Below are 25,652 nucleotides of genomic sequence, written 5' to 3'. Positions count from 1 at the left end.
CTATGCTTTTATGTATGCTTCAAGTAATAATATTACAATGGAACTTTCAGCCCGGCTGCGCCTCCGTGCTCGCGGTCGGCAGCGGTCGGCGGAGCGCCGTGCAGAAGCGTTGTGTTTACAAACGTTGTGCTGCCTTTCCCTCGGTTGTTTACTTCTTTCCGCTCCCGAGGAAGCGTACCTCGTGTGCCGAGCTTTCCTGTCGGTTCCTCGTTATTGCTTTCTAGTAGACTTTTCAGGCTGTTTTGTGGATCCGTGCTGGCATTTCTTTCTCAGTACCCCGAAAGTTCTGGCTGACACTGATCCTGAGGTAGAAATGCAATATGAATGCTGGGAAAATTGTAACACCCGTGTTTCTTTCTTAACTTCATCTAGAGATGGAAAAAAACCCAAAACCATGTCTGAACCCGAGATACTCGGAACCAACCCATAAGCGTTACTTTAGTTCTCTTACAGTCTCTCCAGCAGCATCTTTTCTGTGTTATTTGTTTTTTTTGTCTGAAGCAATTAAGTGGTATGTTCTGGCCATGAGCCGTTCGTTCCCCATGGTTCGTATTTAAAGCTTTCACCTTTATTTCTTTATGGGAGCGAATGAGGAGGTTGGTTATTTTCTTGTGCCGCTCATATAAACGTGCCTTAGAAGTAGCTCGTGCCATTGGCTTTATGGAAAAACTTACGCTTCTGAAGGTGTTTGGTTGACTGCGTGGTAAAGGATACTTCAGTGGTGCTGGAGAAGTAATGACCGTGGAAAAACATGCTGCTTACAGTTGAAGTTCATACAGCTGGGAAGTACTGTGAGGAATACTAGGCACTGTAGATACTTAATAATAATAAACTTGTGTGCTATTATGGTACATTTAAGTTGTGAACTGTAAGAAGGTTTAATATCTAGTACCTTGGGAAGTTTTTAGAAGATGAAGCACGTGAAGAAAGGACTTTGCTATTATCTAGTGTTCTAATGTAAACTTCAGTGCCAAGAAGCAATATTAACAAGAAAGAAATTAGGTGTTCAAACATTGTTAAGTTTAGTTTAAATGAAAGTGTGCAGAGGATATATTTGTACTTATTCTAAATGCTGTATGGAATTCAAAATGGTTTTATTATGTTGGGAGTAGTAAAGAAAACATCTTACTGAAGAATGTGAGGTGACGCACTTCAGCTGTGCCAGTTATAGAACTGGAAATACAAATGGGATCTTTTGGGATGACAGATTAGTGTAAGATAGACCTAATATTACTTTGGAAGTATATTATTGTTGTATACTTTGTACAAGTAGCTGGTTGTTTTTGTAGATTTAGAAAAAAAAAAGCAAACCTATCTTATGCTGTATTGTGTTGATCTAGCCTTGTGCTCAGCACAGATTTGGGTTAGTAGCCTCTGAGACCATATTCGAGGGGCTGGCTCTCTCCCCATGTCATGTTACCATATTTATAATTAGAAGTGTATGCAGCAGACTTGCACTCTGACTGGAGAAGAGGGCAAGGGTTATTTTGAGGTCTTTTGTGGCGTCTGTTTAAAACATTGTCCCTGCATGTTGTCCGAACACAGCTAAGGTTACACAGTCTTGCGAAAAATTAAGGCGAAGAAAATAATTTATAAACTATTAGTACATTTCTTAGAATTTCTGTTATTCTGGTTAAGTAAGGGGTGAGCGTATGTGTGGGGGTAGGAATAGCACATGTCGATTTGTTCCTTTTGATAAGAGAGTAGCAGTTACAGTAGGATCGTTGGAGAGAATTTTTCTGTATGTTATCCCGTAGGGTAGCTTGTTACCAATGTGTTCATAAGTCTTTATTTGGTTTTAAGCCAGCAGTTAGTTTCTGTGGAAGGCTGGCTCAGAGTGGTGTGAGGATCTTGAGACTTCTATTGCACAGATTGAGTTCATTCGCATATTGTGGTAAAGTGAAGCAAGTTAAAATGAAAAACTATAGCGTGCGTAACCGGCCGTCACACGAGCTACTTCAGAGTCACTTTGGACAGTGTCCAAGAAGTCATGGTGTCTGCTTCTACATGTGCGTATTGCTCAAGAAAGTTGTGCTCCTGATTTTGGTCCACAGCTCAATGACGTTATGTAAGGAGTTTCTGAACAGGAAATAAAGACATTTTTAACACCTTAATACTTTAAAGAACCCTGCTAATGGTTGGCATTCTGATGCAAAGTTGATAGTCAGTATCATTGAGTAGCAAACACTTGGTTACAGGATGCCAACTTATATAATAATATTGTATTATACTGCAGGGTCTGATGGAATGCACTGATTCCAAGGGGGCAAAAAAAGTATCAGTAATATGTAAATTACTAATCTAATTGCTAGAATTACAAAGTGTCTATTTTGTAGCTGATTTGTTGGAGTAATGATTTCAGTGTACCAGTTGAAAGATCCTTACATGAATTCTTTGTTGTAAAAGCCTACAGCATGATTAATGGTGATAGAGAAATTGCTAACAATGATTTTTTGTGAGCTAATTAGCGTTCTGTGGTTATTGTGAAAGTCACTTTTCTATTTATGAGTTAATTCATATTGCAGATCGACTTCTAATTTAGTTTTGAGTTCAGTTGAAAGAGAAGTTGCAACACATCATAGCCATGTATCAGCTCTTTCTATCCCCGTTTGTAAGCAGGGTTGGAAGTGGATATACTTTGATTATGTGTTTTCTAATGGGATTTGAGCATAACTAAATTGTTAATAATGCATAAATAATATCTAAGTCTCAGTTGTTGGCATTTGTCAATAGAAATATCAAAATAAATTTATTGATACAAAACTTTCATTCAGAGATTCAGATGGGGCTGGCTACTGTTGGCTTGTCAGGAGAACCACCTGGGATGTCAGGGCAATTCTTGCTTGTCTTCTGTCCACCTCCAGGTGTGTGTTTTTCCTTTTGTTGTTCATGTTTGCAGTCCATGATTCCAGTAGGTTTCTGGGCTTGAACTACCAGCTCAAGCAACTACCAGCTCAAGCAACTACCAGCTCAGCGTAGCTTTTTACATGCCTCTAAGATGTTGACAGTTTCTTTTGGGAACAGATTTCACAGTTGGGCCTGCTGTCTTTATCGCATCAAGGTGAAATGATTACAGTGTGCTATATATAAATCTCCAGTAGTTTGTGCATCTAGAAGATTATCTGTTGTAGAATGTGGTAGCCTGCTTTCTATGTGAAATGAGTTGTTCAAGTGTTATATGAATTTCAATCTGACTTGTATTGATTACCTGTTGATTGAAAGTAGAATATAAAACTGCTTTGTTGACTAGTTGGGTTCCAAATGTCCTGCACCTGTCTTGCTGTGTAATGCCATAGGTTCAATAAGAAGAAAGATGTGTGAGTATTTGCGAGCAGCTCTGCTTAAGGAATGTTCTGATTGGTCTCTGACTTCAGAACATACTTTTATTTTCTTGTTATGAAATAGCTCGTGTTTTCTTACCTCATAAGACCTATTTTTGAAACAGTATTTTTGCTTTTTCAGGAGAGTAGGAAAGTTGTGGTGGTGTAATAGCATGTTAAGTATTTCAATTGCCTGTTCTTTTTATTTGGAGGGATTAGGTGACACTAGTGTCTGTATGATAGAAACACAATACATCAATCTTCATTATTCTTCTTGAAGATGTGTTTGAAAGGCCAGTATGCTGTTTTCAGTTTGAACAGATTGAAAACTGTATTTTAGAGGTAGGAAGCGGCATTGAAGAACTAATTAAAGGGAAGGTTTTACTTCTATCACGGATTAAAAAATCAGACCACTCTTAGCAAAGCTAAAATATAAATTCTGTGAAGAATGGCACTTCACTGAGATCCAATTTCTGAACTTTTGAGGTAGCTGCTCCTAAATTCCCAAACTTTGTTTTGATTTAGTGTTCAGGTTCTCTTTTGTAACTGACTTATCTGCCGCTTTTTTGCATGCTTGAATATGTTCATGCTACCTTCTGTAAAATACGCTCTTTTGTGTATTATGTGTATTGTACATAAGGCTGCAGCAATTTTTGCTCTTTATTATTTGAATGGTGGTGTTTTCCTGATATTGCAGGGGCTTTAAATGTCAGTGGTTTATCTCAAATTTTATTTCGGGTTTGTTGATGCCAAGTAGCTGTGCTGGTGTGTCAGAAGTGTGGATATTTGACCCTTATTTAGGGTAGTTGTGCCTAGGATAGACAGTTCATACTGACAAAATGGTGCTTTTATTTATACAGTTTTCCTTCCATCCTCCGGAGTGTGCATTTTTATTAAATTCAGATGAAGTGGAGATTCTTATGTAAGAATATATTGTGTAACTGCACCAACTCTTCTAATTTATTATGCTTATGCTATATTGCAAGTATTTTGCTAGTAAACTCAAGATGACTTGTCTATAGTAATTAAAAATACTCTTTACAAATACTTGTATTGTCTGCTGATTGAAGGAGACTTGATTCAAACTCAGTGAATGGTTCTTTAAACAAAAAATGAAAATATGACTCAAAATTCTCAGTTCTGTCTGAACGAAAAGAGGGGGTGTAATGTGTAAACTTTACTTATCTCTGAGACTTTCACATAACGTAACTATAAATTCAAAAAGCAAATGTAATGTAACAACAATTTCACATGCATGTTATGGCTGCAGACAGCACAACTAGGGTTCAATAAGGTAGAAGTACAGTTATGATATCTCAGCAGTTGTGGGTTTTTTTTGTGAGGTTGTGTAGTTCTTCAGTTGGTAATATTCCATAAAGGGATTTATTAGTGCACTTTGTTAGCTCTTTTAAACTACCAAAGATTTATCCCAGAAAGGTAAAGAAGGGCAGTTGAATATTACTAAACACTTTCTTAAGGTAAAATGAAATTTAACATTCTTCAAACCCATCCTGCAGCTTTTCTCATTTCTCAATACATTGCTGTTGTTGTCTTTCTGATTGATACTAATAGAGATCTGAAGGGGATTTGTAACTATGTAACAAGCAAATAGAGTAGTAAGCTGATTTGCCAAAAATCTAGACATGATTTTTGAACATGTATTCATATGGAGGGTAGGGGTTATGTTGACTCTGCATGTTGCTGATGGTCCTTTACTTGTCTCTTTCAGATACCACTGAAAGAAAAGAATGTTGATAAATAGGAGGAGGTTCATAGGTGATGTGAATTATAAAGGAACTTAAAAATGAGAAATTAGAGAAATTCCATCTTTAGATCGTGAAAGTTCAAATGCTAAATTTATAAACATCCATATGAATAAGAAAAATTTGAAAAAAGTTTGGTAGTTGCTAATCATTTGAACAGTTTACCAAGATGGTGGTGGATTTCCTTATTACTGGAAAACTTTAATGTTACTCTAAAATACGGTTGCTTATGAATAGAAATTAATTAAGGAACAACCTGTGACTTTTATGTAGGCAACCAGACTAAATCACAAGGATCTTTACTTGTCTTACATTTCATTATTGTCAATATTTTACTTGCTTTTCTATCCCTAGTGTTTCCATTCCTGTGAAATAAATGCCATTTAATCAGTCTTACTTTCTGTGCTTTCATCCTTTCAAGTAGGTCTGGCCAAGTTACCTTGTACTATCCACATAAAAGAGGGAAAAAAACCTGGTGCCATTACGATGGTGTATCTGGGGAGAGGAGGGCAGGAAAAGTGGCCTCATGGTCTATATTTTGAGAAACTCTGTCCTCAATTCTGTCTGTAGTAATTGGCCATTTTTTAGTTACTTTAGCCTGTTCTTTGAGAGGATACTGGCATTTTTTTAATAGGGTACCATTTATAAGGAGTTATCTATTGGTAATTGATGATGGCATGGGCAGTTAGGGATGTGAATGATGCCTTCTGGAAATTCTCACATGTCTTCTTGGATGATGGTGCTGATGTTCAGTAGCCCCTGTTGTCATCGGCCTCTTTCCCACCTTTTTTGTAGTGTAACAGTTTATGGAGCTGTGTAGTGAACTGGAACATGGAACTAATTTGACCTAGCAGTAACTTGGGGAAGTGTGCTGTTTGTAACTTATTACAGCAAAGTAATCCAGTTTAGTCCATAGAAGTGTGGAAAGTTGCACCACTGAAAGTTGGTGCAGGGAGAGGACCAGAAGAAGAACTGACTGAGGAAAGGGATTCATAAGTCTGGTGCTCTTACTATAACCAGTGTTTATGTGATTGTGGTCTTGGTTAACCAGAGAGAGAGTGTTAGTGAAAGAAGTATTGGTGCCGACTTGTCTGAGTTTGATGTAAGAAATAAAGGAATTTTTCTTGGTTGTTTCTTGCGGAATTGTTTGCAAACACTAAGATTTTTACATGCTAATTATTTTTAAAGAGTATATGTCTACAGGGAGAACCTTCCCACCAGTATGGAGTCAGTCAGTAACTTGAATAAAACCACCTGAAGCTCCACATACCCAGGAGCACCATTCTTTGCAGAGTGAATGTATTAATCTCTGTAATTGGAGGGAGACTTGTAGTCTGCAGATGCTTTTGAAATGGCAAAATTACACATAACTGAAGGTTTTGTCAGCTTTTTTTAACTTTGTCAAAAACCAAGTTGCAGACAGCTGTGGAAAGACTGTTTCCATCAATTAAAAACAAAAAAAAGAAAGAAAAAGGGTACTTCTGCAGGCTGTGGGCTCTTTCCTAGCAATAAGAATGTCAGAAACCCTTGGTTTGTTTTCTGAATTGTACCTGTTAACTGAGGCACAGAAATTTCACTTTCTGTCAGGTAAGAGATGTGGGGTTTTGAAAAATGGTAAAGCATTGTGGGTTTTTGTTGTTTTGTTTTTGTGGGGTGTTTTTGTTTGTTTGTTTGGGGTTTTTTTTGTGTTTTTTTTTTTTTTTTGTTACTGTTGGAGGAGAAAGAAAAACTTTTGCCTGATATATTATAGGGGTAGTGTTTTGGTAGCTCCTCAAATCAATGAAAACAGCACTGTAAATAGATGCTAATCTTCAGATCTGAAGTTTGATAACTATGTACATATGGAGTCATGACACAATGCCTAATAATGTGCTTGTTGCCTCATAAACATGCTTGAAACTATTGCCTTCCTAGAGTTCACAATATAGGTTGTGTCTGAACTTGTAAGAAGCTGCATTGTTTTGGGCCACACCAATTTCAAAGCTACTCTTTAATGCATAATGTTTTCTTACCTGCCCAGATGCAGTTGCTTTTGATCTTCTGCTGTTCCATCGTTGATGTTGTTGAGCATCTGTGAAAGTATTTCTGCACCTGCTTTGCTTAATGAGGAGCTTCCATGCATTTGAGTTGCAGGAGCAACTCTGAATATGGTGGTCATACGTAACTCTTACGTATGAGTTGGTATGGTGTAAAATGATTCATCTTGGAGTGGAGAGGGAAGCCTCTTATACTATGAATTACTGTATACTGAATTACTGAGTTTTGAAATTCCTCTTTAGTGAATTGGGAAGTAGGGACTTAGGCATGTTTCCTGGTTGCTTGTGCTGTGCTGAGTGGAAAAGACTTGCTTTACTGACCAGCGGCTGAGTTCGAGAGCTGTTAACAACACAGTGACTGTTGGAGATGCTGTAATTAAGTAACCGCGCCTCTGCCTGATGCACATCTCAACAAAGTATAAATAGAGCTCCAGATGGCACCTTACAGATGTCAGGGATTGACAGCCTTTCTTTAAGACTACAGTGTGGCTTGAACATGAGGTTTATAGGCTTTGATATGAGGTGGTAATGGGATAGGATCTCCACCTGAAGTAACATGTGTCTCAGTGATTAGATGTGGTCTTCTGGTTAAATTATTTTGGAGGAGTGGGGGATGAAATTATTCTCTGCAGCTGGGTCAGGAGGAGCCCTACTATTTATTCATCACATAGCTTAGGATTTTTTTTTAAAGTTTTACTTCAGGTTTTTAAAGTGCCTTTTAAAGTATGTTTCCTTTCAACACTTTGTTATCCGGATAAGGGTATGCATTTGCATTGTGTTTTAGAAACTGTGCCATTTCTGTTGCTAAAAGCATTAGTAAAGAATGTGTGCCCTCATAATGAGGTCATTCTGTCTGTTCTTCTGGTGGGGTAGTAGTCTTCTGCAAAATTAAGATATTTCTGGTTAGATGCATTGGTTGCAGTATTGGAGAAAGCTCCTTGAAGTCTGCTTTTAGAGAGCTTTTGTTTCCTTAAATTCAGCTTCAGTCTCTATGTTCATTTTCCTTTGATGCTAGGATTTATGTGCTATAAAATCCTTTGCTTGTGAGGTGTGCAAGTTGGAGCAAGAGAGCATTTTTTGAGACAGGCACCTGAAAAAGCAAGGGAAGTAGAGGTAGAAGACAGGTTTGTAGAAGAAAACAAAATAAATTGGAAGGAACATTCTGTGTTAGTCTTGTACCATTGTCTATTGTAGAGTTGCCTAAGTCAAAGTGAAACAGGAAATACTGCTCTAAACGGAGAGGAGAGAAAGGTGAAATCACAGGAATTGCAGCTTCTCAGTGGCAAACCTTAAGATTTGCTGTATGGAAATGAAGCACAGCTTTATAAGATGCTAATGCACCCCAAAGTTGGCGCTCCATCTCCAGAGGTAATAAAGGTATATTTTCCTTGAGGGGAGCTGTTCTCCAGATAAGATACTCAGTGAATGAGGAATAGCACTTGAGTCTTTTAAGCATGTGACAGACTTGTCAGCCTTTGCTTTGGATGAATTGCCCTTTGGACAGGCAGGAATTCTGCAGTGATGTGCTGTGAGACACCTGACCCTTGTGATCAGGGGTAACATTTATGATTTATATTGGAGGCACTGTTACCTGTAGTATAGCCTCAGCTAGTCTGTAGTAAGAGAAGAGAAACTTCCTTTGTTAGCAGCATACAGATGATGTTCATACAGAGCCATGTGAATGTCTAATAATTAGCAATGTGGGATTGCAGGCATTTGAGTGAACAGTGAGAGTCTTGCCTTGCTTAGGTAGTTAAGCTAGTTCTATCTGTCTGCTTTCAGAGTTGAGCCCCTTCCAACCTGGAGATATACATAGTGGGGAGAGAGTTTGGGCCTCTTGGTCCTCTATGACCTGGGAGATGAAGCATTGGTAAGTATGGCACTTAGCGTACAGATGTGAAGCAGTACTTCTCTAGGCACAAAAAGCAAGGTACCTTATACTGCTGGTGTGTTGCTGTTGTAGACGATGGAATTTTAAACCACTGGGTTATAAGGAAATCCATGACTTTGGCATAGATCAGTTTAAATTCCAGGGAGTTAAAGAAAAATGTATTAATATCTTCATTTGCTTGAGTTTAGTTTGTAATCCAGTTTTTAAAGGAGGCATGGGAAATGAGATGTCAGAAACATGTGCATGAAGTTAAATATTGGGATATTGTAGAGGAAACTTAATGACTTTGAAGTGAAGTTGATAATGCCCCTTTAAACCCAAACAGCGTAAGTGTTGACTTCTGTCTTTGTCCTACCCTGAATGCTATATTTCAGTGTGAAGCTGGAAGGAATTGTGCCATGAAGCAATGGAACAGTCAGAACTGGATAATGGAGCAGGGATTCTGCACTTAATGGTAGAAAAGGATGGTTAATGTAGCCATAGGATTATTTGTGGAGTGCTGTGAAACCCGTGATCCTGTACTGTAATTACAAAAAGGAAAGGTCTGTAAACAGGCATTCATTTCCTTTTACAGTTGTAATAATGAGCATGTTCTGAACTAAATAAGATACATTTCAGAACTTCTGAACAACATGCATTGAAAGTATTGATCAGCATAGACTTCAAAAGTATTCAGTTGTTGAAGAGTTTATATTGGACAGGAAAAGCTTGCGATATTTTCATGAAGTGAAGCAGATGTAGTAATTGCATTGCAATGTAAACACAATGTAAAGCAGTGAAACAAATGTTATAACCAGCATAACATATTCATGGCTGCTTTTGGTATTTTGTTAGCTAATGTAACAAAATATACGTCTTCTGAATTAATTCTGGAAGCTTTCTCTACTTTGTGCTATTCTTACTATAATTTTTGTAATCTCATTCTTTTTTTTATATTCATGTCTACCATCTTCTGTCTGCTCTGGCAGCTGCTACAGGAGTTTCCTTTTCAGCTGTTTTTCAATGGTGTTACTGATAATTCATGGTGTTGATCATACAAGCTTCCATCCTATAATTTGAAGGATCTAGTTTATATGGTAGCACGGATCTAATGTAATGCTAAAAAAGCCTGAAATTCTCTTAATGGCCTCTTGAGGTAATACAAACAGAAGAATAATAAAATGTATGTGTTTATGGATATATTCTGTTGAAGCTTGATGGTGCCTGACTTCACTCCAAGCTTATGTTAAAAACTTGTCTTACTGCTGACTCACAATATTCTTGAATATTGGCAACAAACTTAAAGGCTAATTTGTGATATGTAGCTGACCTTGCTTGTAATAGTCTGCTGTAACCAGACCTTTGAAAGAAGAGACTTAGGCAACTGTGACTGGTTTTCATGCATCTCCCCCTTTAATACTGGACTTTGTGGCCGGATTCAGCCAGATGTTGTCTGGAGATGCAAGATTAGGGAGAGCTCTCAAAATTCAGTTTCTTCCAGTACTGTGAAAACAGGCAGCTGGAGAGAGGCACTTGACATAATTCCTGCTAAAGGAAGGGCTGCAGCCTGCCTTTATTGGGCATCAGTGAATCTGCAGGAGAGCTTGATGTTAAAGGCACGTATTCTCTGAAACCTTTCACGTGTTCCTGGAAGTTGCTGGAAGTACTCACTGAAATTTGTGGGAACTTTGAGAGTGGATGAATTCAACTTTCTTTTTTTTTCTTCTTTTTATTTAAAGAGTAACCTAACACAAATTTGTCCTGCCTGTCTAGGTGGATTTGTGTTCCCCCAGGATTGTTTGTTGAAATGTTGGGTGGAAGAAACAACACTTGTTTTTTGACTTCTTAATGGTTGCAAAGGAATTAGAAGAATAGGGGTTATAGTGTTGCAGTCCTATTTTGTGGCAGAAGTGTTTCAGTAGTTTCTTGCTGTTTGTGTTAATGTGCATTACTTTGATGTAAAGCAAGTATTCATAAATTTATTTTGCTTGAGTGCAACTACTGATTGCTGATAGCTAATCTGGAAGAGGATACTTCAGTTACTGTTTTTCCAATGGTGGTACTTAAACACATTGCTTTTTTCCCTTTTATTGCACCTTTGCTTCTGACAGGGTGATGTGTGCATTTTGCATAGGAGTAAAGACGGAGTGGACAGGAGGGAGGAAGATAATAGCTCAAGTAACAGCCAAAGTGTTCCATGCACATAAAATATGTGTAATAGTTGTGTAATTTTTTCATTTGTCGTAAGGTTTTCAAATTTGGGATGAAGTGTTTTTGATTTACTGTTAATAGCATGAGTTGTATAAAATGACTTACACGTCCTAATGGTTTTCAGGCTTCGGCAAACCTATTTTTAGTAATGGATTATCACCCTTTATAGTGCCTGATCATCTTCTCAGAAAGCTTGCTAGGGCATTAACATGATAGAAATAATGTTTGTTTGCAGTTTGGGGTTTGATTATACACTTGTCTGACTACCCTGAGCCCAACTGCTCATCACTGCCTTCCTTGCCAAGGACTCCTTTTCCTTTGGCACTAAAATGAACTAGGGTAGCCTAAAAAGACCACCTTTGATCTGGTTAATTTTGATTGTTGTGGCCAGTTGACCCTGGCTGGATGCCAGGTGCCCACCAAAGCTGCTCTGTCACTCCCCCTCCTCAGCTGGACAAGGGAGAGAAAATATAACAAAGGGCTCGTGGGTCGAGATAAGGACAAGGAGAGATCGCTCAACCAATTACCGTCACGGGCAAAACAGACTCGACTTGGGGAAAATTAACTTAATTTATTGCCAATCAACCAGAGTAGGGTAATGAGAAATAAGACCAAATCTCAAAACACCTTCTCTCCACCCCTCCCTTCTTCCCAGGCACAACTTCACTCCCAGATTCTCTACCTCCTCCCCCCTCAGTGGCACAGGGGGACAGGGAATGGGTGTTGCGGTCAGTTCATCACACGTTGTCTCTGCTGCTCCTTCCTCCTCAGGGGCAGGACTCCTCACACTCTTCCCCTGCTCCAGCGTGGGGTCCCTCCCATGGGAGACAGTCCTCCATGAACTTCTCCAATGTGGGTCCTTCCCACGGGCTGCAGTTCTTCATGAACTGCTCCAGTGTGGGTCCCTTTCCACGGTGTGCAGTCCTTCAGGAGCACACTGCTCCAGCGTGGGTCCCCCATGGGGTCACAAGTCCTACCAGAAAACCTGCTCCAATGTGGGCTCCTCTCTCCACAGATCCGCAGGTCCTGCCAGGAGCCTGCTCCAGCGTGGGCTTCCCATGGGGTCACAGCCTCCTTCGGGCATCCACCTGCTCCACCATGGGGTCCTCCCTGGGCTGCAGGTGGATATCTGCTCCCCCGTGGACCTCTCTGGGCTGCAGGGGGATAGCCTGCCTCACCAGGGTCTTCCCCACGGGCTGCAGGGGAATCTCTGCTCGGGCGCCTGGAGCATCTCCGCCCCCTCCTTCTTCACTGACCTTGGGGTCTGCAGGGTTGTTTCTTTCACATATTCTCACTCCTCTCTCCGGCTGCAGTTTCTGTGCCCCAGCAACTTTTTTTTTTCCATTCTTAAATCTGTATCCCAGAGGCACCACCACCGTTGCTGATGGGCTCAGCCTTGGCCAGCGGCGGGTCCTTCTTGGAGCTGGCTGGCATTGGCTCTGTTGGATAATGGGGGAAGCTTCTAGCAGCTCCTCACGGAAGCCACCCCTGTAACCCACCCCGCTACCAAAGTCTTGCCACACAAACCCAATACAAGTTTAAACGGCAGATGTTGGAGAGGAAGCCCCTGGCAAGGAGGCCAGTGACAAGCAGCTGGGAATGGTGACCTCTTCAGTTTATTAAAAAAAAAAAATAAAAATAAAAAAATCTAACAAACATTTTGAAAGTAGGTGAATGGCTTAATAAACAAGGTTACCTTGTTTCATGTAAGGAAGATGATGCTGATTCCTGAAGGAACCTGTTGGATACAGCTGCAGGATAAGACTGTTCATTCAACATCAGTAGCATGTGTGCCTTTTTACACTGGATTTTCTTTGATAAATTGCATTTTGTTAAGACTTTCTTTATTGCTCTTAGCGTCATCGTATCAGCATTCTGCACCAGTTCTGAAAAATACTTTCAGTTAATGGAAATACAAGCACTTCTTTTTAGTGAACTAAGTTTACCTCCTTGTAAATACTAAAGAATATCACTAACGGTTATTTTAAACCAAACTTGTGGGCAAAAATATTCTGGTATGTAGCAGTTTTGAGCAGACTTGTAACTGGATAGCATTGTTAATTAAAAAAAAAATACTACCACATAATTATTCTTTCTGGCATTGACATACACGGATTTCTGGGCTAGATGCAATGATGACCATAAAATCCTGACATTTTAATAATACCTGTAACTGTATTCTGTATCTTTTCTTTGCAGATCTTCTCTGGCTTTGAACAGCCATGCTACTCTGTTGCCGAAAATCAAGTAAAGTGAATGTGTGCGTTTATTGTCCTCTTGAATTTGAAGAAGGTGGTAGCTTTGTATAGTGCCTGAAGGTAATTCTTTCTTTGCTTGAAGTTAAAAAGTTCGAGACTGCTGATGCATGCATGGCAGATGCTATCATAAATATTTTTGATCTTGATAATGTGTTTTCTTTCTGTGTTTTAAGTAGCTTTATTGTTAAGGTATGGAGAGGTAAATATTTGATTAAAATTTCACTTTATGTACATAAAGTTTCCAGACAGATTCTCTCTTAAATATTACTTCAGCTTGGAAAGTAATGTTTATATGAAAACTAGATACTATACAAGCCTTTCCACCTAAGCAGAGTAAAAGAGCTTGCTTTTTTTTTTTTTGGGTGGGTGCTCCATGGTGCTTGCTTTAAGCATTGTATTTAACATTTGTTTCTAATTCTACCTGTACCACAGTCACAAATACACCCTTTGTAAAAAGAAGTCTCTCTGTACGCATAAGACTGATTAATTCTGAAACCTAGGCGAAAGAATTTAGTAATAAATTTTTGCTAGCTTGTTCTTGGTGTTCAGCAGTTTTTGTCTATCTAATAACTTTGTTTATAGAATATATTCTTCTTTTTGCAATATAAATTGGAACTGGTGCCATTGAGTACAGTAGAGTTCAAGTGCAAGGACAACAAAGCTCAATTCAGATCAAATTATTTAACTGGGGCTTTTTTATTTGATATGGTTCTGTTTCTGAAGCCTTGTTGTGAAAATGCATGTTGACTAGTTTATGTATGATAAGTAGTGCTTGAAAAGTGTGTGGAAAGCCACCCTCCTGAAATAAAGCTCTTTTGACTTTTTGGAATTATTATTATGGTAAAACCTCTCCCCCCTCCCCATTTTAATGTGTTTTTGTTATTTTTCTCGATGGTTTGTCAATTTTGCTCTGTGTGGGCAAAGAGATAAATGCAAATTCAGACTAATTTTGGAATAATACAATTAGCTGTATAGACCATGTGTGTGTCTCCTGTTCATATTGCAGAGAAAGAGGGACTTCTTATATTTCCTGTGAAGTAATTTAATCCAAAAAGTCATTTTTATAATGATATAAGAAAATTGCTTAGTGGCTGAAACTTTTACAGCTTAACTTTGCATAAGTCCTTTCCCATCAAAAAAATGTCAGGTCATTAGTGACAGCAGTGCTAGTTGTACTTCTATAGTAGCTTTGTTAGTGTGGAGGAAATTATTCATAAACTTCTGAGCTCCTGTGGAGGAGAAGAGAAAAAGTCTCAGAAGTACGGAATATTTCAGTGGTAAAATCTCAGATTAAATCTCAATGTTTTACAAAGTAGTTCAATGTTTCTCATCTGTTATGTACACTGGAAAAACGTGCTTATAGTCACTCATGCAGATGCTTGTAGGGCATAGGACTGAAAATGCATCCAACGTGTTGGACTGCACTTTCATTTTTGATTACTCCATATTTGCTATTAGTGATGAAGAAAGTAGCTACAGATTTATCTAGTGCTGAAAACAGAGGAAAACATTTTTTTAAAACTATTACTTAATTATGGAGAGATACAAAAAGAAAATCTACAAAATCTTAGCTATTTTTTATTTTTATTTTTTGCTAATGCTTCTGTATGTCTCGAGTGCAAAAAACTATGGATAGGGATAGTAGTGAGCAGATAGACTTTGTAGCTGTAAGTTGAAGAATGAATACTTCCAGCATAGATCTGGTGCTGTTTGTAAAATCTAGAAAAGATATCTGGAAATAACTGTATCTGGGGCTTTAAAAATGCATTTCACAATTGAGAAAAGCCAGGTAATGATCTGAGATGGTAGCCTCTGCAACTGAAAGTTGTGGGTTGGATTTTTTTTTTTTTTTGGTTTGGTTGTTTTTGTTTTTTAATTCTCCTCAGTGTATATTTTTGTGTGTTCTCCTAACCGTCTGCATATGTGGAGGCTTACCTTACCCATGTTTCTGGTCAGAGGAGCATCTGTGTTTGGAAATGAATAAAGAACTGTGGAATATGAGATTGATGTATTCACCCACTATATATCTAAAAGTATTTTTTCAAAAGCATATACGTGTTGTCTTTGTAACTCGTATGTGAAACTAACACTTGAATTCTTTTTCAGTTTCTAAATGATTTTAGCAGTGGAAGTTATAAACTTCAGAGACATAAAGAAATCATCATGAAGCTATATGTATTTCTGGTCAACACTGGAACTACCCTTACCTTTGATACGGAACTTGCTGTACAAAAGTAAGAAAGTAAATTAATTGTTTTGGTTTTTTGGTTTGGCTTTTTTCTAAGTTAAAAAAAAAAAAAAGAGTATATATACTTTTTGTATACTGAGTTCTGGAGACATGATACTCAGTTGTTTTTTAGTATGTCCATGTAGTTATCTTACAGGTTTTCATTTATTTCAGTGAATTTGGGTTGGGTTTTTTTTGATTAGCGTTTTCAATGGCTTGCAGGTGATTGTGTGTGTTTGAGGTCCCATGAAAGAGTGGTGAGGTTATCTACTTTCTGGGGCTGTGACAGAGGATGACCTGCTCTTAGCCGAGTCTGGTGTTATGTTTGGTGTTTTTTTGAAAAACTGTCAGAATGACTTCTGATATTCTGTGACCTTTTATTGGAAGGTGTTTTTATTTAGGATTCCTGTGTAAAAGGTTTATTTTTTACTGACTGGCATCATAGAAGAAATTCTGCAGATTGCTCTTTTTCCTGTCAGTATATACTTATCTTGAAGAAAATATGCACTCGGTAATATTGTTAGATTGGATGCTAAAGAACTGGCATATAGGTTTTTGTCTCGTGTCCAGGATGGGACTGGTTGGTTCTGTTCTATGTTGTAAGGTTCCAAAATGTTTTACAGCAGTTTATATGTAAAACATGAACTTCTGAATGCCCAACTGCCTGAAACATGAGCAGTGTTACAGAATCATAGTTAAGTCCCAACAAACTTGCTACTTGTATTTTTTCACTGTACATTAAAAGCATCTTGCAAATGTAAAGATACTTTTAGACCGGTCTAGATATACTGGATGTATTGTATCCTTTATCTTTCTTCTCATGTGGGACTCTGATCTAATAAGTAAATCGTATATAATATCATGATAGCCCATACATCTTGGAGCTAGTAAGAGCCAAGCTTACCTACCTTCAGTCTTTATATTCTATCAGTGATGAATGAGCTGCAAGTAATTGTGTTTGAAAGACTTCTACCATGGATTTTGTGCTCAAATCCGTTGTTTCCTTTCTCCTGAATTCCTGTTTGTAATTTTCATGACTCAACAAGTGAATTTGGATTTTGAAACTTGTTTGGGGTTGAAGGGCCCCAAGACTGTCTACACTGATTGTTTTTTGTATGCTCTTCTGCAAAGCCTACTGACACTCAGGGTATCATTGAGCATGAAGTAGTGTTCCATCTCAGCCATTCTGGATCTACCAGGTCATTTGCAGATGTGTCAGTACCCCTGTATGCTGTCTGGTATGTTGAGACATTCTGTTCCCAAATCATGGTGAGTGAGGTACAGCATCTGAGCTGCCAGACCAGGCACCTAATAGTCTGGCATGGGCTGATATTTTGCTCAGTTGGATAGTTCTTTGAGAAAGAAGCTTTCCAACATCTGAACTGCACAAAATCCAAGACTCTTCAGTTGAACAGTTTAACTTCTTATTCTGTATATCTAGACTTGCTCTTTTTAGCAAGACTAACTTTCTTGGGTTCTTTGCCTGTCTCCTTGTACATGGATAGGCCAAGCTATCTTCCCAAAGACCATGGATATGGTAGGTGAATGCTCTCTGTAACGCAGCTAGCAAGTACAAGCTTGTGCTCATGAGATATTTGTAGTGAATTCATGACATTGTATTGAATCAGGGTTATTTTAGATAACTGATCTTTATTTTTCAAGTACCATATAGCCAGTAACATTGTTATGTTTCCTGCCAGTTATATCAAAACCATTGATGCTTGTTGATTATTCACTGAATACTCTGAAGCTTTTTAATATCTTTGCACAGGTACTACTCCAGTGTGTTATAGTTTGGATCAGTTACTGTATTATATTAGTAAATTCTTGTTTAGTTTCCTCTTTGCCTGTGTCTTCAAGACAAAGTCTAGAACTGTCTAAAATAAGCGGTAATGTGAAGATGTCATCACCCAGAATTAAATGTACAAGGATGGTGAATGAAAACAAGGATGGTTTATTGATCTAATTTCTGCATTAAAAGTGTCTGTAATGTTTATATGAATTTGTTACATATATATACGGATTGTTTAATTTTCTGTTATTGTTAATTGCTGTAGTGCACTTCCTGTACAGTAAATCAGAGTTGATTAGGTGAAATTGTGCTTACATTATGCATAATGAAGTGCTAATATTCTTGTCTTCGAGGGTTTCAGTCAGCTGTTTGTTCATAAAGTATATATTCAAAGAACATAATATGACTTTTGTAGTTATTATCCTAAATGCCTGATATGACTTAATCCAGAATTTCAACGTGCTATCGGATCTTCTTGGAAAAAGATTGCTGATGACTTCCCAGTAATGCAGAGGCTGTCTTCTAATAAGCTATCAGCTAAAAGCTGGATATCCAGAATGCAACACATTACAGCACTTACAGAACTTACAAATATGTCATTGTGCAGAATAAGAAGTAATAATTCTTTAAAAAAAGTTCTGCTTTGACACAGACAAGTCACTTGTCTCTATTACAGGAATATGTAAAATTAGAGACACAAGTATGCTGATAAGAGTCATCTTCTCTTCCCATTTTTTTCCAGTGTGGCTGATCTGAAACATGCAATTCAAACAAAGTATAAGATTGCCATTCAGCACCAAGTACTGGTTGTCAATGGAGGAGAGTGTATGGCACCAGACAGAAGAGTATGTAGTTACAGTGCTGGAACAGTAAGTGCATACTGCATTCTTTGCCTAAACTGTCATTTATAGGGGAAGAAAAAGACTTTTTACTAAGGGATTTTTAAGTATTTTTTTGTAATGTACTATTTGCTGGATTTCTTTGCTTTGAGAAACAGATGGTTATATATTTGCTTATACATGTAGATTTTAACATGTTCTTGACACGTTACCTGCATGATGAAATAATTGGTAATTGAACAGTATGTTGCCTTTACTCAGTGTTCGGTTTCATTTTCTTTTTGAATGTAGGATACCAATCCAATTTTTTTATTCAACAAAGAAATGATCTTGTGTGAACGTCCACCAGCTATCCCCAAAACCACGTTTTCAGCAGAGAATGAGATGGAATTGAAAGTAGAAGAATCTCTCATGATGCCTGCAGTGTTTCATACAGTAGCATCACGGACACAACTTGCTGTGGTAAGTAAATTCTTACTGTACTTGCACACCAAAGGAAAATAACCTTTTTGTTATTTGCTTGATATAAATTATGAAATAGTTTGTTCAAGATAGTAAGAATGGCATATTAGTGATGATGTATTTTTTCAGAGCCTTTGTCTGAAAGTTTCAAGGGAAGTATTGAAATGTGCATGCTTCTTCAGCATGTTCAAAGCTTCTTTCAAAAGCATATTGTAATACAGCTTTATGGATGCATATGTTTACAGCATTTACAAAATAAAAGCAATCTGGTTGCTTTGGACCCATGCCTTAATGCTCTGCCTTATTTTCAATGTTTTCAGTCTGCCTCAACCTGAAAACAGAAAAGTTACTGTGGAAACATTGTTAACCCAAGTAGAAAATTAGCAGTATAATTTCTAAAAGCACCTTGCTAAGCTTCTGTTTTCATCTTGTATATCTAAACAACTGGTGAGGAATTAATAAAACTAAGCTTTCTTTTCCTAAAATTCAGGTCTTTCATTCTTGAGTGCTGGCTTTTACTTGCATAGAAAGCAAACTTTGTCAGAATTCCAATTTGATTACACCTGTATTATTCTGATAGGGGGAACCAGCTCCCTGCAACATGGTCAGTAAGATATCAAGTGTGCATGCAGTAGGAACAGCTTGAAGAGAGTGACACAATGCCTTCAGTTGCTGGACTGATTGCTTTTCTTAATGTTAGGAAATACTGCCCTCATTTTCCTTTTCAAATTTTATACTTCAATGCATTAAATATTTTTCATGTCTCCAAAGATTATTATTAACTTCTGGCAGCTGGTAGTGGGGGAACGGTTATGTGTAGCACTTAGCACAAAACCAATAGTAATATGTTTTCAGCACGTTATCTTGGTAGTAAAGTTTCTTAGATTCAGTGAAGACTTTAATGCAGTCCAAAAGAATATTTAGCACTTCTAGTGGCTGGTTTTTAGTACCGTACAGCTGAATTCATAGAAAAGTGTTCAGTCTTGCATATATAGTACAGGGTTTTCTGTTTTCCCCCTTGGTCTCCTGACCTGTCAGGAGGAGGAAAGTTAGCCTGAATAATCTGACCTTGACATACTTTCTGATTTAAGGCAAGGATTGAGTCCAGTAGGCTCTCTTCCTTTCTCCACCACCTGTTGACAGTTACTGCTGACTTAGTAAATAGGACCTTGAGTTATTAGGGATCTGTGAATCATATGACTGTCATACAGAGAAGAATGGATATCGATGCGAATTCAGCTAGGAGTGGGAGGATTTCATCTATGTGCCTCGAAGAGTGTGAGGATTCTGGTTTTAGCAGCTGAAACTGAAAGTGCTTTAAAACCATTTTCTGTGAGGTGTTAAGAGGATATTATAAAAGTCAGCAAGACTGATACCTGTTAAAGGTTTAAAATTAATTTGATATGAAAGGGGGCTGTAGTAATTACTATGGTCTTTGTGTTTGTGCTTTACTTAGGGTAATGGAAGTGAAAGGTGGTGGTACCTAGTCTCACATTTCTTGTTGATATTTTATCTTCTTTCTTCATCCCATCTCTGATTTTGTGCTCTTGAAGATTCTCAATTTTTGTTTTAGTCTGGTGAACTTAGTATACACTGATAGAACAGATTTAATTCCTCTCGAGTAAGCTTTTTATATTCCAGGAATTTTATAAAAATTACTCCTACTTAGACTTGAAAAGAATTATTAGTGCTATATTCTTTTCCCCCTTGATTCTGAAGGATGTATTACTATGCAGAGCAAGCAAGATTGTTGCAGTGTTTCTGCTTTTAAATTAATTATTTAGATCTTTACTGGCTTGTTCTGGTGGCAAGTCTTCTGTAAGGGAAGCCCATATTTCTGAAATACTCTTAAAAGTCTCTGCATGGAGTACAGCTTTTATTGGCCAACTGGAGCTATAATATCTAGCTAGTGACTGAAAAATTTATCTAGAGAGAGTGATCCTGAGCTGATTTGCAAGAAGAAAATAAATCTTTCCATACTTGATGGCACTTATATTAATATTATTATGGGATGGGGGGAGGAATTTAGTATTTAAAGGTCTATAAACATGGATCCAGGTAGAATGGAGCTTTTATTTTTAGCCTGCGGATTTACTTTGAAAAAGATTATTCTGTTCCCCACTTCTTCCAGTTCTTTCCTCCTTGTAAAAGGGCTACAATGGTAGTAGAATCTTTTGTGAAAAACTTAAAAATTTATTTAAGGATTAAATAGGTGGTAATATTCCTAAATCTGATACACCTTTACACCCACAGTTAATTTTATCCAAGATTTTAAATCTTTCGAAACCATAGGCTCTGTGTTAGGCTGTGAAAATGCATTGGGTACTTCTTTGGGAGGTCGGGGGAATGCCAACACCATCGTGTATGGTGGGAGATTAGTAAATAGGCTATCGTGACTTTAGATGTACCAAGGTGTGAAAACTGTATAAAGGAGTATTGCAGTATTGTACTAAAGCAGTTTTTCATGATGCCTGCTTGAAGCATATTGAGCAGTGATTCAGAAGAAACTGAGGGAGGACTGAGGGAATGTGGTTAGAACATTAATCTTCTTCAAGGTTCACCGTAAGTCTCTTGGCTGGGAGGAAGAGGGAACACGGGATATTAATCCTTCTTAAAATTGATTAAGATCTGGGGAGAGCTAGAAAGGCTCTAAACCTCTGTAGTTGTGAGATTGATGCATCCAAAGCCACACTGAGAGTACTGTATGGGAGACTTCCTGCAAAATGGGCATGAAAAATCTGCCTTAATGATCCAAGCTTTGTCTTTTTATTGATTTTTAGAGAGACAGTAACCTGCTTTACCAGAAAAACAGAGTGACAGTACTTGATGGAGAGTTTTTGCCTGTTGTAATTATTTAGGGTAATTTAATTAAATTTAATTAGTATTTACTACTAATACATGTACTAATACAGGATAAAAATGTTTTGTATTAGGAAAATAAAAGTTACAATCTAAATCATTGCTTATGATAGAAAGCCTTACCTATTCTTGTCAAAAATAAGAAACAGTGATGTATAACTATATAAAAGTAGGGGAAAATATTTGATAGCTACCAGTTACTATTTAATTTGGTATCTCTTCTGGTGAGAAGATACACAGTATGATTTTAAAATCAGACTTGATATGAAGTTGTAAACAGCATATGAAATAGTTAAAAGTTGTTTAGAAGATGGCTGCTAAGTTACTGTGCAAGAGCTCTTGGTTATCTCTTACACCTCATGCCCTATGTCTACTTCAGTAATAGGCAAATTCAGAGTGTGGAAGATTATGAATATTTCAGGGTGTGAAGACTTTTATTTCTATCTTGTTTGTCCCTCATTTTAAGCCTGCCTGAAAAGTGTTGAATTTAATAAAATTTTTTGGCATCTGTGACTTGAACTGTATACTACTTGGCAACTATGCTGTACAACTGTATGAAAGGTGGTTTTTCTACCTTACATTATTTTGAACCTTGTGGAGAAGGGTGGACAGATATTTCTGATGCACTTTCTGATGCATACTTTGTATACAGCCTTTAACGTTTTTCACAATAACAAGTAGTTCTAGATTCTCCTTTAGCAGGTACTTTTATTAATCCATGCTTTTATTTCCTCTCCATTGTTTTTTGCCTGTCTAAAGCTGACCATTATTTTCAATTCTGCTTTTGCTTTCTGCATTTTTTTGCCATAATTTTCAGATACCCTTAGTTACTATTCAGGTATAAACAAAAGTAATCTTTTAGTTCACAGTGGAGGCCCTGGCATTTTTATAGCCATTTGTCCATATATGTATAGGTATATGTAAAAACAGCGTTGTATTTTTTTTATCCAATTGAAACTGATTTCATTAACTTAGATGTAGCATTTTTTAGATTTTAATACCTCCTAACCAAAAATCATTCCTGTAGGAAACTTATTACTTCCTGTTTGGTTTTCCATGGTACTGTGATTACCATATCAAGATATCTCCATCTTTTTTTCTTGTTGCTTTCATGATTTTAACATCTATACATATTTTCTTCAGTTCCTGTTGATTACCTGAGATCTCATTATGTAGAATCCACAGTATAAAGATTAGGTAGCTTTAAAGAAGCTATGTCTGTTACCTTAACTTGTTCCTTTGCCAATTAAACTGAAATTCTTGCCATAGATTTTGTCACATATGGCACAATGTCTTTGTTTTATAAACTTTATCAGATCCTTTTTGGTCAGTGTTTGTTGCATTTACTGTCTGGCTTTTAAATCTCAGTTAAAGCAACTTTCTAAGCCTGTTTTCATTTTGTCTCCGTATACTAGTTTCCCTTTAACTAAAACCTTACCTTTGATGTCTGTGCCTAAAGGGTTACAGCTTGCCTTTTACAACTAGCCTGGTTTCCCACCTCTCTTCCAGTTCAGCAGTTTCGTCCTTGAGCTACAGTATGTGGATGATAAGGTCCACAGAGTGTTTGCAAAAAGTTACGTACACAGCAGCTTAGGAGAAGACAAGCTGTTCCCGGCACAGCGCATTGTGCAATAAACTACATTGTATGAGTCTTGTCTAATCTTGTGGTCTTTTAACACTACTGCTTAAAATAATTTCTGGTAGCTTAGCCTTTAGGAAAGGATTATTTTTATTTTTTATTTTTTAGTGATCTAGCTGAAGTTCCCATGTTATTTGTCCCAGAAGAAGGATATTGGAAACTTGGACTTTCTGTTAGTGGGTTTCACATTTCATGTGATACTGCTGCTGTCATCATCAAACTGTCAACTCCAGTCAGTTTTTCTTTGAGAAGTGGGAACGAGGATGAGAAAATGCGCAGTCATTTCATTTGGTTGCCTAAAACCATGGCTGTAGTCATAGTACCTAGATCATTCTTGGTTTAGTTCCAAACGCTTCGTAATACTTAAGCCAAGAACTAGAGTCATACTTCCTGAAAGCTGCGTATCTACTGCTTAGAGAAATGCTCTTTTGCTTCTAGAAAGCTGTTTTGACACCCCCTGGAAAGAGTTACTTTAAAATTTTAATGTTCTTTAAGTTATTGTAATATTTGTAACAATTGTGTAGCTAAATTAATGCTATTCATTCTTTTTGGCTGATTTATTAGTCTAATAGCCAGACACGCTTCTAGCTCCTCCACAGAAGTCCAGACTTCTTTGTAACTTGGATATAGTGATTAATCTTGTAATCTTTTAAAGTAATTGAGCTGGGTGGGGTTAAAAAGGAGTAAGTTTTAGTTTGCCCTAAGGTGTACTAAAAGATCTACCCTATGATATACTAAAAGATACAGCATTTGTTTGGGTTGGCCTTTGTAACCAGAACTGCTAGATCAAGCTTTTAGAAAATTCACCAGGAGAAAAAGACTTGGGTGGCTTGGAATCAAGCTAGTAGAAGTTATCACTTACCTTGTACCATGGTTTGATTCCCTGGCTGTGGTGGTTTATGTCAGCTTCTCAGTATTTTTTTTTTTTTGGTGATAAATTCTGTCACTTCTCCAAGCCTGCTTTTAATGTCAGAGTGAAGAGCTAGTGAAAACAGTACTGAAGAAATTCATTAAGCTATGACTTACAGAATAAATTATTCTGTATTATGCTGATGAAATAACATTTCTGAGTATGTAATAAGTCATGAACTGTGTGGACAAGTGTCCAAAGGACGCATTCACCAAAAATGACCAATATTAAAGGAGAATGGAATAATCAGTTGTCTTAATGAAAAGAGAGAAATTGCCATGAAATATCAGTCTCCCTCAGTGAAGTTAACTGTTCTAATTACAGGCTTTAAAAGCTGAAATCTTGAAGTGGTTAATCTAGTATCTTTACTGAGTTTTAGTTGGAGGTGTATGAGTTAGAGATAACAGTCTTGGTTACTAATTTTGGTAAGCAAGATAACGGTTACCTTTTGTGGAAGCGTTTATCTGCTGTTACAGTGTATGGGCGTGTGTAATTTCAAGGATCTTTTTTGTTGGCCTGAGGTTGATTTTTTTTTAGGGTGACTGAAACCTATAAGGAGTCCTTTTTACAAGATTTCAGACACATGACAATAGAGGACTTTGATGACTTGTTTCCTTTTACCACAGGGTTGTAGAGAATGGAAAGAACCCTGCATTTCCTGAGAACTTTTTTTCTTTAGAGGTAAGTCCAAAGCCCACTTAAGGCAGACCTTCCCTGGATTTTTTTCATTCAGATTAGCAGAATTACGACAGTAGGATGCAAAGACAAAGTCTTGAAATTGATGGGAAACACTTTACCAGTTAATTTCCATTTTAGATGAAATGTACTTTATTACTTCTGCTGATTTTGACTGAAACATACTAAACAGAAGTAATTACAATCAGAAGAATCACCTAAATTTAAGTTACGATGATCAAGGGAAATAATTCAAGTAAACATTCAGTTAAAGCACCGAGCCAAAGATAAAAATCTTTCTGGTGGGCCTGTGAATTTCTTGACAAATTACGAAGTGAAGGTGCCTTTTTTTACTCTTCAGCATAACAGCAAGTTGAGATTAGCCTGGGTTTGTCTAATATTGTACTGGTAGTGGTGCTTCTTGAGGTCTACATTCCAGTGGTACGGTGAAGCTGTCAGTGTTCTAGGTATGCTGGTATGGCTGAGTAAGATGGACATAGCTCTCTACAAGGCAACTGCAAGTTAATTTTTGTGTGCTGTGAACCGTTGGGTGTCTGCCAATTACCCTTGAGTGGATCTGTGAAAAATCAATGACAAAAGCAAGCCTGTTGTTAGGCAGGCTTCATTTTCTGTGCTGGAGCTGGCAACTTTACAGAGAAGTGTTAGAACATATGTTGGATTGCAGGCCTTTATTTATATGCCTGACATAATTCAGGTTTTAGACTTTATTCATTTAGCAGAGAGGTGCTTAATTGTTTTCTGCATACAGACATACTGGTTATGTGAAATAG

At 37.5% G+C, this 25,652-nt stretch overlaps 1 protein-coding gene across 5 annotated transcripts in view; it reads left to right on the top strand.

Moving 5' to 3' along the window:
- The window catches only part of RB1CC1 (RB1-inducible coiled-coil 1), an 82,759-nt gene that overhangs the window by 638 nt on the left and 56,469 nt on the right, over positions 1-25,652 (top strand). For 2 of the 5 annotated variants that reach the window (XM_010574400.1, XM_010574398.1), the window contains exons 2-6: positions 8,902-8,989; positions 13,400-13,518; positions 15,565-15,692; positions 18,220-18,346; positions 18,608-18,778. In XM_010574400.1, coding sequence (XP_010572702.1) covers positions 15,622-15,692; positions 18,220-18,346; positions 18,608-18,778 — 369 coding nt within the window. In that variant the 5' untranslated portion in view covers positions 8,902-8,989; positions 13,400-13,518; positions 15,565-15,621. Of the gene's footprint in view, positions 1-7,111; positions 7,163-8,901; positions 8,990-13,399; positions 13,519-15,564; positions 15,693-17,386; positions 17,457-18,219; positions 18,347-18,607; positions 18,779-24,812; positions 24,868-25,652 lie in introns of those variants that run through there. The other 3 variants (XM_010574396.1, XM_010574397.1, XM_010574399.1) reach the window with 3 other exon arrangements.

Source organism: Haliaeetus leucocephalus, unplaced genomic scaffold (assembly GCF_000737465.1).
Source record: "Haliaeetus leucocephalus isolate CR32 unplaced genomic scaffold, Haliaeetus_leucocephalus-4.0 Scaffold428, whole genome shotgun sequence".
Classification (NCBI taxonomy): domain Eukaryota; kingdom Metazoa; phylum Chordata; class Aves; order Accipitriformes; family Accipitridae; genus Haliaeetus; species Haliaeetus leucocephalus.
The sequence above is the reverse complement of the archived record's forward strand: the minus strand, read 5'-3'. Positions and strand labels throughout refer to the sequence as shown.